The sequence below is a fragment of the Cricetulus griseus genome, chromosome 2 (assembly GCF_003668045.3).
Source record: "Cricetulus griseus strain 17A/GY chromosome 2, alternate assembly CriGri-PICRH-1.0, whole genome shotgun sequence".
NCBI classification, from domain to species: Eukaryota; Metazoa; Chordata; class Mammalia; order Rodentia; family Cricetidae; genus Cricetulus; species Cricetulus griseus.
In genome coordinates this window covers 372,453,075-372,467,056 of record NC_048595.1, presented here as the reverse complement: position 1 = coordinate 372,467,056, position 13,982 = coordinate 372,453,075, and the positions used below count along the sequence as shown (strand labels likewise).

Below are 13,982 nucleotides of genomic sequence, written 5' to 3'. Positions count from 1 at the left end.
GCCGCCTGGGACGTATTACCCTATGAATGGCTTCAGCTCCTCAGGCAAAAATGAGCCACGGGATAGGCAGAGATCAAAGGAATGGAGATTACCCAGCGCCTGTGAAGTAATTCACACCTTGGTGTCTTCAGGCAACATTATAATGCAGGAACCGGCTTCCTACATATCCCCCTTTTTTTATTAATTAATGAAAAGGCTTTATATTATTACAAGCAAATAGGTCACCCATATGTTGAGGGATAGAGGTAGAGGTTGACCTTCCCAAAATCAAACATTAAGACTGTGTACGGGAGTCACCATCAGGCTGTTAGCTTGACCCGAAGTACTCCCGACCTGTCCTCTGCCGTTTTTCTGGGAAAGGGAAATTCTCAGGGCAGGTAACCCTTATGCAGGTCAACGTACCTCCCAGAGAAGCCTGCATAATAGGCAACTCTGTGCGATGCCTATGCTCAGCATCCCTCTTTGGGGCTGCACAAACCAGACACTCTACCCTGTGCAATGAGCCTAGGCTCCGGGTGTGCAAGAGCTGTCTGGCCGGCGGCCTATTGCTTAGCCAAAATATAAGCGCTTGGGTGATCTCTTGGTTTGAGCCCTGGAGCTTACATGCCAGCCAAAGAAGTAACAGCAATTCGCAGGCGGCTGCATCAAACAAATATACCCACCCCTTTTCTCACAGACCAGCCAAAAATAACAGCAATCTGCAAACGGCTGCATCAAACAATCACCTCCACCCCTTCTCCGCCAAGGGCAGGAGTTAATCTGGATAACAATAGCGGCTCTCAACTCCCGGGGGTAGAGGGTGGAGTTCCGACTTTTGAAGGTCTGGAGAGGCTCTTTAGGTTGAATCTTTCTGGGATCCACAGGGGATTCTCTTCATCCTGTGAGAAAACACAATATCGCTCCCCTGGATCTTATGAGAATAGGATCCGGGCCTTTCCAAAAATCAGTTAAGATATCTTTCCATTTTACCATTTCCTTTTGGCCTTTTAGTTTTTGAGGTGAGACGCTTGGCCTCGGTATGGCCCCCAGCGTTAATGTAAATGAGGCTTTAAAGCCCCAGGCATTTTAGGCCTTTAAGAAGTGTTGAATAGCAGGCATGGCCTTTTCCCCTATCAAAGACTGGGAAAGCCATCTGTAATTTTCTCTGCTCCTCTGATGGTAAGAAGGAGTCGGTTCCAAATAGTGGGTGTGCTGATAGAAGTACACCCGCTGAATTAACAGGCGATGGCCTCATATTTGTTTTTACTTTTGGCAGCTCCTCCTCTAGCTCTGTTTCCTTGTTAGAGTCTAAAATCTCAGAGTCTGAGCTGCTCAGCTCCAAGGCTTCCAGTTTCGTTGTAGGGCAGAGGCTAGGTTCCGAGTCCTCATCTCTCCTAAATTTACCGGGGTGTGACCGGCCATTCCCCATTCTTTCTCCCTCCTTCTCTGTCTCTCCCTCATCCAGCTGAGCTGTTTCTTTTAAAACTTTATCTCTTGAACTTTTTGTTGTAGTTTCTTTTTTTATATACACTCCCTTGTCACTAGACACCCCGGGAGGTCCTTTTTTCTTATACGTTGCAGTTTCTCTTCTTACACACACTCCCATGTCACTAGACATTCCGGGAGGTCCTTTTTTCTTATATTTTATTGTTAGGCGCGCCCCATCTCTCACCACATTTGGTTTCTGATATGTAATTTTGGACTTCTTTAAGATTGCTACAACAGTGAGAAAAGTCAAAATAGCTCCTAGTAAAAGCATAGAAGCCTCTATATTAACCTCCCACAATAGCAACATTCCCAAGCCAAAGTCCAGAAAAATCATACCTCTCCGAATTTCTCTCATTACATTCGGTTTCTGATATGTAATTCTGGACTTCTTTAAGATTGTCCCAAGCCAAAGTCCAGAAAAATCATACCTCTCCGAATTTACCATCCTGCAGTTCTGAATCCGCCTTGTAGCCAAGGGGTCTCCGCGGTGCTGGAGATGTTAAGCTTCCCGGGTTTCGGCACCATATGTCCCGCGCCCGCTCTGTATTCCTCGCCAGCAAGAAATACACGCAGGACACTCGGATCCTTCTGCAGACAAGCTTTAATGCATTTTACCAGAGTGGAGACTGAACAGAGACTGAGCAGAGACACTAAACTAAGAAAACCATCCCTTATAAAAGGCTGACCAGCCGCCTGGGACGTATTACCCTATGAATGGCTTCAGCTCCTCAGGCAAAAATGAGCCACGGGATAGGCAGAGATCAAAGGAATGGAGATTACCCAGCGCCTGTGAAGTAATTCACACCTTGGTGTCTTCAGGCAACATTATAATGCAGGAACCGGCTTCCTACAACTTGTCTGTGGGTGACTAGGTCTTTTGTGTTCATTGATATTGGAAGACCCAGGCCACTGTGAGCAGTGACATTCCCTAGTTAAGGAGCCTAAACTATCTACACGTGAAGAAATCAAGCAGAGAGAAACATAAGAATATGGAGTACATGATTGTGCTCTTGATTGTGGATATGATGTGCCTAGTCATTTGAAATTCCTGACTAGATGTCCCATCAATGATAGGCTGTCACTTGGAATTGTAAGCGAAACAAATACTTGCCCTCATAAGTTGATGTTGTTGGGCTGCTTTTTACAGCAACAAAAATGAAACTAAGACAGCCCCTCTTTCTCACTTTCAGAGTGGACACAATTGCTCATAGTCTTTGTAGGTAAGAAATGTATGACTTGGAGCTTTATTTTTTAGAGGACTCACAGTTAAGAGATGGCCTAGGGTCCCAGAAGATACTTTAGAATTCACAACAGTGGTGCAACTGCTAAGGCATGGGGTATTTTGAGGTGAACTGCAAAAAACTTGGAATTTGTGGTAGCTACAGACTCATTGGATTCAGGAACAGTTTGCTAAGGGGTGTCTGAGAAATGTCACAACAGGCTCATGCATCTGAGTACTTGGTCCCCAGTTAATGTCTGTGGAACTGCATTTATCAGGACATCATATTAATTCTCTTACATGTTCACCACACACTACCCAAATATGTTTCTTCAGGTTACTCAACTTTTATCTGCCCTAACAACAGTAGTATACCTTAACTACACCACAGGAGTAGTTAAGTAGTAAAATGGCTGATTTTAGCTAGTGGATCAATGGTGGGGTGTGAACTCATAGCCTGTGATGGACAGATGATATTAAAGGTCCATTCCAGTCCTGATCCCTGTCCATATTAGACTTTGACTCCTATGAGAGACATGCCTCAGAAACACTACACAGATTTTCCTAGGGAGTTCTCGAGGCATCCCTCGCCTAGCCCCCTAAACCAGAATGAGATGGAGTGTATAGTTATACCCTGCCCTGACATTAGGTAAATTCAATGGCAGGAAGTTCTTCTTTGGTAGAGGGCAGCTCATATGGATGGCTGCAGTCACCAGAAACATGGACGACATATTCCTGCTGCCATCTGTCTGGCCCAAGTTTCTGATGCCAGCAAAGGCCATGGTGGACATTTACAAATGGAAGCACATGTGTCAGGTGCTGGGCTAGATGGTCAAGAGGAGTTTTTCCTTCAGGATGTTAACCACCAGAAAATTCATCTTCCCCTTTGGTCCTGGGTCTCTCTGTGTGTTGTGTTTGTGGAGGAGAATGGGCTCCCTCTGCACCAACTCAGAGGCCCTCAGGCACTGGAACATAAAAGGGAGGGGCAAGGCTTAATTTCAGAGCCACTGGCCAGCAAAACTATGGCAAGACCTGCCACTGGCTCTTATGGAAGCCAAAGAGCATCTGGGCTGACAGCCATGGAGCCTGACTTCCCAGCAGCCAATCCAGAGACCACAGGAGTCAAGACAAGAGGTTTACAAGGAAAAAATTTAATTAGAAGGGTTCAGTAGGGTACCGGGAATTCATATCCCACAAGGCATGCTCCAGGTCCCTCTGCAGCTTAGAACAGGCTGAGGTCTGTGACAGCAGAAGCAGAAAGGACTATGAAGCCAGTGAGGAACAGCTCAGTGTATCTGTGTCTTCTCTCACTGGCTTTTCCAGGCTGCTCCTTGAAAACAGATATGCTTGGCCCACCCTCATTACACAAGTTCCATTTGCAGCACCTTGTGTACATGAAGGGCAAGGGTTTTTGGGGCAGAAAGGGCTTAGGCTCAGGAGGTACAAACTTCTCTTGTCTGACATATGGAGGGACTGGACAGGATTTGGAGCACTGTTTTGAAGTAAGGTAGAAACGTTCAAATAATCCTAATAGGAGAGAAAGAAAAGGATGTTATGAGTTCAAGGATCTGATAGCAGAGCCTCTGTGCACTATCTGTACCCCTTGAGAACCATCAGAAATTATTACTCAATGAGAGCATCAGGTCAGAGTGTAGGAGCCACTACTCAGGGGAAGAAGGCCGCACTGCCCTAGGGGGGACAGTGTGGTCCTCCACATGCTATGGGGATTTGTGCCACTATTGGAAACACAGGATGCGGATGCGTGATCCTCACCTTTTTTAAAACACAGAAGTGACTCAAGACTGAAAAGGACAGGCACATATCAGGAGGAACTCTGTCCATTCTGACTTAGATCCAAATGAGAGGCTAGTCTTTGGACATCATCTTGCATTGCACAAGATAGTTGTTTCGGTTTTGTTTTGTTTTGTTTTTGGTTGTTATGTTTTTTTCATATTAAGGAATAAAGTTCCTGTTAGCTGAGCCAAGTCCTGTCTGCTGCTCCACCATCCTACAAACTCCCAGGACGCAGAGAGGCACACAGGGATGTGTGTGGTAGTGCTGGAGGGACTGAATTCGAATTCCCAGGTGCTGAAAACCCTCACTGTAGTTAGGATGGCACAGATTCCATGGATCCATTTTGGGAAGCCCGTCTTGTATCAAGAATTTCTGAAGCGGGCGTTGGTGGCACACGCCTTATATCCCAGCACTCGGGAGGAAGATCTCTGTGAGTTCGAGGCCAGCCTGGTCTCCAGAGCGAGTTCCAGATTAGGCTCCAAAGCTACACAGAGAAACCCTGTCTCAAAAAAAAAAACAAAACAAAACAAAACAACAAAAAAAGAATTTCTGTAGTGAATCATGGCAGACTGAGCCAGTGTGCAAACACCAAAGCATGGGCCATTCTCCAAGATATACATAAAGCTGTAACTGTGCCTCCTATTAGAGTTTCATTTTTTTAGAGAAAAAGGTAAATCTTATTAGTGTCCCAGCATGCTAACCCTACTGCCCAACTGCTACTGTTGCATGCTTTCCTGCCAGGCTTGTGCTTCCCAGCACTGAGGCCTGCACCTGCATCCCTACATGGCTTTTCCTCTTCAGTGTTTTTCTTTGGTTGTTTTGGGCTTTTGTTTTTGTTATTGTTGCTATGTAGTTTAGTTTTCTTTCTTTGTGTTTGTAAAGGTCCCTTTTTATTGACAGATCCTATTCCTGACAGCTTTGCTGTCCTGCCCACAGCATCCTAGGAAGCACCCAGAAGGAAGTAACACTTACGAATGGCAGCCATCACACAGAACTGTTTGTCAGAAGGACACTCCGTTGGGTTCGTGCAGTTAAAGCTGTTCTCTAACTCACAGACATGACAGGAGAATTTTTCTGAAGTAGGGATTGGAAAAGAGAGAAAATGGGACCTTTGTTCCTCCTGCAAGTCCAAACCTGTCATCCAAGTGTCCTCTGCCAAGTCCAGTGAGGCCCCATTCTCCCATGCCCGCAGTCTGTACAGGACACCTAAGGCTCAGCCTCTGTTTGGAGGCTCCCTCTCCTGTCTGCTGGGGATTGCATTTGGTCCTTCACATCTGGGCACACTGCATGAACCCATATTCTCAATCGGACACTGAAGCGTCCAGAAATTCTGAAGGACATCCATTTTCCCTGCCACCCTTGTCCCTTTACTTTCAACATCAGAGTTCCTCAAACACTGTTTGTCCTTGCGCACCCTCCTAGTTTCCAGGTCCCATCCTAGATGGGCAATATAAACACTTCTGGGTCAGGATAGGGCAGCTCCACTTTGAGGAAGACAATGGAGGCCCCCTCTCCCACAAATTCCCCATCCTCAGACAGGGCTGAAGCTCAGAGGTCAGGGTGGCCTTGGTTTTTTTTCTAGGACTTCTGTACAAGAAGGAAGAGTGACTGGAGAGACTGACCAGGGCGCCCAGGAGAATGAGGTACCCAAGCTTGCCCTAGAGGAAGCCGAAAACCCAAAGCACATCCCCCACTCCCTCCATCCCCAAACCTCCACCCTTCCATCTGCGGTACCCCCACTCCTGTCAGTGCCCCACCTCCCACCCCCAACCCCACTGTAGCCTTCTTGATCTCGGGTCTCACATTCCTGGACTTCAGTGTACCCTACCACAGTGGACTCTCTCTGGAGCCACTAACCTTCATCATCCTGTACCTTCTAGGGACACAGGGATGCAGCACTTACCTTCTCGCTTGGTCCTGTCCTTGGTTTGTGCCAATGGTAAGCCCATGGTGGTGAGCAAGGCCAGCAGGACCAACATCTCCATAGGGTGCCTACACCTGTGGAGGAGAGGCGTGGCTAGCTCTGCTCACTGATGTTCCAGGTCTCCCTGGAACAGAACTCTCTCCTCTCTTGGTCGAATCCACTCCCCGGCCCCACCCCATCCCCACCAAGACACCCTCACTCCTTGTTCTGCAGCTCCCCATGCACTCACACCTCAGAACCTTTCTCACACTTTTTGACCCACATAGTCTATGCTCTGGGCCACTTGCTGACCCGAGGGATGAGCGGTTAATTTGCCTACACCCCTCAACCACACTCACTTCCTCAGCAGTCCTTGCCTCAGCGGGTCCATGAGTCCTGGCATCTGAGTCGAGGTCTGAGAAAAAGCTGGTTTGGGGTCTCTTTTCTCACACTGCCCCCTACAGGGTGCCACTGGTGCTCCTTCTGGAACATTCCAGCTCCACCATGCCAGTCTCATTGAGGTCCATCCAGAGGGGGCGACTCAGGGTCGGCTTTACACTCCACAAACAGCGCCCTCTGCCTGACCTCACTGTAATTATTCTTCACTCGATAGGCCCCTTCTCTGCTGGGAGCTGGCCACCAGACGACAGCCCCACTCTGGCTTTCTTATGCCTCCTGGGCCGATGTGGCACAGAAGTCTGTGTTCAGGTTAGTTCCATGAATGAATAAGCACGCACACAGTACAGGAGTGACAGGGTTAAGGGTCACAGCTCCTTCCACCTCGCACAAGAAGCGCTATTTCGGATTTGTCAACAAGCTGTCCCATATAGAACTCCAGCCAAAGTCATTGCAGTGTCTCTTGCTTCCTTTTCACCTGGCTTTCTCTCCACGATCCAGTGACAATGTTTCTCGCGGTTTTCCTCAGTTGCATGTCTCCTGTAGCCGAAATTTAATACAGCATGTCCTTTAACATAACAGTGACGTTTGGGGCTGTAGTTTACATGGTATATGCAGTACTGAGTTATCTAGAATGTCACTCTCAGTGTGTGGCAGTCTCCACAAAGGCAGGATTTCAGCAATGAGGTAGAAAGACAAAGGGCTAGTTGCATATGCAATGTGGACCAGTATTCCCCAACTGCTGCATCTGTTAGTGGGTAACTTTTGCCTCATGTCAAAATAAATGAATGTGTGAGGTCATGCACTTTTTTAGAAAAAATGAAAAGGGCATTCTTATCTATCCTTTGTATTCTATCTTATTAATTCACACAGATCCTGGTTTAACTTTTAGTCTCAATTTTTTTAATGAACTGGACTGAACATGTATCTTTATTTCTATGTGATATGCTATGAACCAGTGTCCTTATTTCCAGCTGATAGCAGCATCTATGTATCTCTATCTCATCTATCTACGCATTCATGTCTGTATGTATGTATGTATGTATGTATGTATCTATCTATCTATCTATCTATCTATCTATCTCCCACGACCTCTCCATGTGTGTCTGTGTTCCATTTTCCTATTGGTTTCTTTATAGTGAGATACTTTGTTGTTTTCAATGATAGAAATTCACATCTTTGCCTCTTCCCATTTGTTGCCAGTACTTTAAGCAAGGAGATGTTTTCATTTGAAAGCATTTGTCAGTCTCCTTTTAAATGCAGAAGCATGAGGGTACAAACAAGTTAGATTTATATATGCCTCACAGCTGTAAAGGCAAGCAGCCTCAAGTTCAAGGTGCCAGGATTCTCTATGTTTGCTCAGGGCTCATTTTTAGATGGCACTGCATATAGATACAGGGTATAAGGGAGGAAGGGTTGATCTTACGTCCAGCATCCCTTTTAAAAGTAGAGCAAGCCCATGCCTGAGAGGACCCCTCATGGCCTAACCAGTCTCCAAGTTCTGCACCTCTTAATACCACCACAAATGCAGTGTGTGTGTGTGTGTGTGTGTGTGTGTGTGTGTGTGTGTGTGTGTCTGGGCAATGCGTGAGTGTCTCTGTGTGAAAATTTTTTACACATATTAATTCTATTGACATGTTTTTATATACCAATCCCAGTTCCAGCTCCCTGAGTCTATTTCATCAATCTACCTAAGTTTTATGCAACCTGATCCATACATCCTTTGTCCTGGTCCAAACTGTTCTGCCATATCAGAGACAGATATAACAAAAGAAGCCTCCATGTCCAAATTTCATAGAGAAAATGTAGACAATATGAGAAATCAAGGCAGTAATATACACCAGTTCTATGGAAATGGATACCAATGAGAATTACCTAAATGAAGTCTAGGACACAGAATTTGAAAGGAAAATCATAAGCTTCTTCAAAGAATTGAATGGGTTTAAGAGACATCAAAAGACCTCTGCTGAGATGAGTGTCCCCTCTCCATATCTCTCCAATATTGTACTTGAAGTTCTACCTAGAGCAATAAGACAAGAAAAGGAGATCAAGAGGATACAAATTGGAAAGGTAGAAGTCAAACTTTCACTATTTGCAGATGATATGATCATCTACATAAGTGACCCGAAAAACTTTACCAGGGAACTCCTACAGCTGATAAACACTTTCAGCAAAGGAGCATGATACAAAATTAACTCAAAAAATCAGTAGCCCAACTATATACAGATGATAAATGCAATGAGAAAGAAATCAGAGAAATATCACACTTCACAATATCCACAAACAACATAAATTATCTTGGAGTAACACTAACCAAGACAGTGAAAGACCTGTACATTAAGAGCTTTGAGTCTTTAAAGAAAGAAATTAAAGAACATGCCAGAAAACTGAAAGATCTCCCATGCTTTTGGATAGGTAGGATAAACATAGTAAAAATGGCAGTCTTGCCAAAAGCAATCTACAGATTCAACACAATCCCCATCAAAATCCCAACACAGTTCTTCACAGACCTTGAAAGAACAATACTTAACTTTATATGGAAAAACAAAAAACCCAGTAGCCAAAAATAACATGTACAAAAGGAACTTCTGGAGGCATCACCATCCCTAACTTGAAGCGCTATTGTAGAATCATAGTCCTGAAAACAGCTTGGTATTGGCACAAAAATAGACACATAGACCAATGGAATCGAATTGAAAACCCCGATATTAACCCACACGCCTAGGAACATCTGATTTTTACAAAGAAGCTAAATCTATACAATGGAATAAAGAAAGCATCTTGAACAAATACAGCTGGTACAACTGTATTCTGACATGCAGACTATGGCAGATAGATCCATACCTATCACCATGCATAAAAATTAAGTCTAATTGAATCAAAGCCCTCAACATAAATCAAGCCACACTGAACCTTCTAGAAGAGAAAGTGAGAGATACCCTTGAATGAATTGGTACAGGAGACCGCTTCCTGAACACAACACCAGTAGCACAGACTTTGAGATCGACAATTTATAAATGGGACCTCCTGAAACTGAGAAGCTTCTGTAGGGCAAAGGACACAGTCAGTAAGACACAACGACAACCCACGGAATGGGAAAAGATCTTCACCAACTCCACATCTGACAGAGGGCTGATTTCCAAAATATACAATGAACTCAAGAAGCTAGCCACCAAAACAACAATCAATGAAATTAAAAAGTGGGGTGCAGAACAAAATAGACAATTCACAACAGAGGAATCTAAAATGGCCGAAAGACACTTAAGAAAGTGCTCACAATCTGTAGCCATCAGGGAAATGCAACTCAAAACAACTCTGAGATACCATCTTATGCTGGCCAGAATTGCTAAAAACAAAAACACAATGACAGTCTATGCTGAAGAGGATGTGGAGAAAAAGAACAGTCTATGCTTGTATGACCACTTTGGAAATCAGTATGATGGTTTCTCAGGAAAATGGGAATCAGTCTAATCCAGCAATTCCTCTCTTGGGCATATACCCAAAGAATGCACATTCATACAACAAGGACATATGTTCAACTTTGTTCATAGCACATTGTTTGTAATAGCTGGAACCTGGAAGCAACCTAGATGCTCCTCAATTGAAGAATGGATAGAGAAAATGTGGTCCATTTACACAATGGAGTACTACTGAGCTGAAAAAAGCAATGGAATCTTGAATTTCCAAGGCAAATGGATGGATCTAAAAGAAACCATCCTGAGTGAGGTAACCCAGTCAGAAAAAGACAAACATGGTATGTACTCACTCATATATGAATTTTAGACATAGAGTAAAGGATTTCCAGGCTACAATCCACATCACCAAAGGAACTAGGAAACATGAAGGACTCTAAGAGAAAAATGCATAGACCCTGGAGAATGGGAAGGGGCAGGATCTCCTGAGCTAATTGGAAGCATGAGGTTAGGGGAGAAGGAGCTGGCAAAATGAGAGGGGGTATTACATGACTCCAGAGACAATCCATAATCTGTAAGGTCAAGATATCTTTATTGAGATAAATACCAGCCAAACACAAGCCAGAGCATGCCCAGGGCAGTCGAGCAGGGAGGCCCTGGAGAAGGGGAAGGAGTAGGGGCTTCCATGTGCTCGCTGTTTCTTAAGAACCTATCCCGTGTCATTCTGACCTCACCTTGACCATGCCGTGACAGGCATGGTCAGGCACACCTGTAGCCAGCCTCTAACAGGCGTGGCTTCTTGTCCCCTACAAGGGGGAGAAGAGGAGGGGAGAGGAGGAAATGGAGGAGCAGAAAGGTTGAGTCGGGGGAAGAATAGAGGAGAGCAGGATAAGAGATATCATAACAGAGTGAGCCATTATAGGTCCAAGGAGAGATCTGGCACTAGGGAGATTTCCAGAGATCTACAAGGATGACACCAACCAACAATCTAGGCAATGGTGGAGAGGCTACCCTAAATGCCCATCCCCTATAATGAGACTGATGACTGTCTTATATGCTATCCTAGAGCCCTCATCCAGTGGCTGATGGAATCAGAGGCAGACACCCACAGCTATACACTGAACTGAACTCTGTAGCCCAGTTTCAGAGAGGGAGGAATGAAGAACAAAGGGGTTGGGACCAGGCTGGTGAAACACTCAGAAACAGCTGACCTGAACAAGGAGGAGCCCATGGACCCCACACTGCTGTCTGTGAGGCCAGCACGGGACTGATCCAGACCCCTGAACATGGATGTCAATGAGAAGGCCTTGGCACTCTATGGGGCTGCAGGTAGTGGATCAGTATTTATCCCTGTTGTAAGAAGGGACTTTGAGAGCCCATCCCACATGAAGGGATACTCTCTCAGCTTGGACACATGGGGGAGGGCCTAGGTCCTGCCCAGGATGATATGACAGACTTAGGGGAACCCCCATGGAGGGCCTGGGGAGCAGAGGGGAAATGAGGTGGAGGGCTGGTGGGATTGGGGGAGGGGAGAGGGAAGGAGAAGGGATTGATATGTGAAGCAAGCTTGTTTCTAATTTGACTTCAAAAGAAAAAAGGCATCAAAAGAAACAGATAATGAAATTAAAGAGAATAAACACCTGAGTGAATCCGAAGAAAATATGAACATAAGACTGATGGAAATGGCAAAGAGAGTCCAAGAATTAAAAACAAAATTTAATAAAGAGAAACACTGAAGAGAGCTCAAACTGAAATGAACATGTGATCAAAGCTCCCAATAACCCAATAGAAAACTCATGGGACAGCTTTACAAGTTGAATAAATAAATCAGACGATGGAATAGCAGGTCTTGAAGTTGAAGCAGAGGATCTAGATGAAATAGGCAAAGATAATGAGAAAAGAAGGAAAAGGAACAGACAGGAATTATGGGACCCCATGAAAAGATGAAACCTTCAAAGTACAGGAATATATGAGGGAGAAGATTCCCAAGTCCAAGGCATAGGCAGGTCTTCAACATGATCATAGAAAAAAAAATCCCAAACAGAGGAAAGACACACATACTGATAACAAGAAGCACCAAGAAACCCACTAGACAAGACCTGAAAAGAAAACCGTATCATAGTTCAAACACTATGTACAGATCATAGGAGTATTGAAAGCTGAAAGCACAAGTCACATACAAAGCAAAACCCTTCAAATAACAACTGATTTCTCATGGAATTTTGAAAGTCAGAATAGGCTGGAGCAGTGCATTCCAAGTCCTAATAGACCATGACTAGAAGCCTATACTAATGCACTCAGCAAGCTGTATGCCATAATTGAAGTAGAGAGAAAAACTATGCATGATATAAACAGTCTAAAATGTTATATACAAAAACAATCTTAAAGAAAACATGTGTTGCAATATTGCAAGTTGAAGGGAGAAGGGAGCATAACCAAGAGATTGTAGAAAGACAACAAAGCTATAATTACTGAAACACAAAACAGCAGTGACCACACAAACAACACCACTAAAAGTCAACAATACAATGACTGCAATCACTATTCACATTCAATGCTAATTTTAAATATCGATGACCTCACTTTCGAAGCAAATGATACAGAGTTGTACTTGGATTTTCCCTGTCACATGAGCCAGATACCAAATAACTACACTGAGACTTACAAAAGCTTGGCCAATAGATTAGGCTCATTTACAGATAGCTCTTATGTCTTAAATTAACCAATTTCTATTAATTTACATGCTGCTCTTAGGCTAGTTTCCCTGGTCTACATAATTCCATCATGTTCACTCTACTTTACACATCCAGACATTGTGACTAAAGCAGCTGAACAGTCATGGAGCCCTCCTCTGTTTTATGACATGGATGGCACCACTCAAAAAAATAATAATCCAGACATAGACCCACAATACTCAGTTTTAAAGGTGACACTGATCTTTCTTGTCCACTTGGGTGTGGTACTAAGCATGGGAGGCACCTCAGTCTACATGCTCTTGCAGTGCTAACTTTCAAATGTGATTGACTTTTACATGGGTAGACTTCCTGAATATAGGTAGCCTCAGCCCTTTCTGTTGAGGGCCTTGTGAGCAAAGAAGGAGGATCCTTCAAATGGGATTTTCCTTTACACACTGCAACCTAGACACTCTGTGCTTCTAGCCTGTGGGTCAAAGAATTTGAACTCCCAGCTGCTGTATCAGACCATCCCTAACTAAACCCAAGCCTGATGCACTGGTCCACAAATTTAGAACAAGTCATACCTATCATCACCAATATTCCTCCTCCTCCTTTTCCTCCTCCTTTTTCTTCTTTATGACACCTGTACACCAAGCTGACCACCCACTCACAGAGACCCACCAAACACCATCTTTAAGTTCTGGGATTAAAAGCTCATGCCAACCACATTCAGAAGCAATTTTTTCATGTAAATCTCTCCATATCACTGATTCTCTGCCTTTCTCTGTCACACTCTGTAGATGGGCTGGTGTGTATGCATATGCAGATTTACTCTGCATTTTAGATATGAAGAAAACCCACACCCAAGTAGGTCCACATACATGCACACACATACAGAAAAAATAAAGGTAATAAAATTTGAAAATAAGCAGCAATTGCCAGGGTTTAGCTATGGGTAAGATCCTGTCACCTCAGTGAAAGCAGGGCGTGTGGGAGAGACAATCTAGTAGCAGAGTAACTTTTCAGTTACATCTTTTCAGTGTCCTTCCCTCGGGGTTCTGAATCCCTATTCTAAACCTTCATAATTCCAACAGTCTTTTGGTGCAGTTCTGTAG

The 13,982-nt window shown here is 44.3% G+C and overlaps 2 protein-coding genes across 2 annotated transcripts in view; one reads left to right on the top strand and one right to left on the bottom strand.

Annotated features, from left to right (window-relative positions):
- Positions 1–3,900: 3,900 nt before the first annotated feature.
- LOC113834494 (lymphocyte antigen 6K-like) lies at positions 3,901–6,465 on the bottom strand. Its single transcript, XM_035438801.1, has 3 exons — positions 6,384–6,465; positions 5,453–5,554; positions 3,901–4,213 (listed from the first exon to the last, which is right to left on the bottom strand). Exons 1-3 carry the CDS (start codon positions 6,463–6,465, stop codon positions 3,909–3,911), a joined length of 489 nt encoding a protein of 162 aa, XP_035294692.1. The 3' UTR covers positions 3,901–3,908.
- Positions 5,043–13,982, top strand: part of LOC113834493 (lymphocyte antigen 6D-like) — a 34,064-nt gene continuing 25,124 nt past the window's right edge. Inside the window, exons 1-3 of the mRNA XM_035440670.1 lie at positions 5,043–5,501; positions 6,063–6,123; positions 6,997–7,091. The gene's annotated coding sequence lies outside the window, so the exon portion shown is untranslated. The remainder of the gene's footprint in view (positions 5,502–6,062; positions 6,124–6,996; positions 7,092–13,982) is intronic.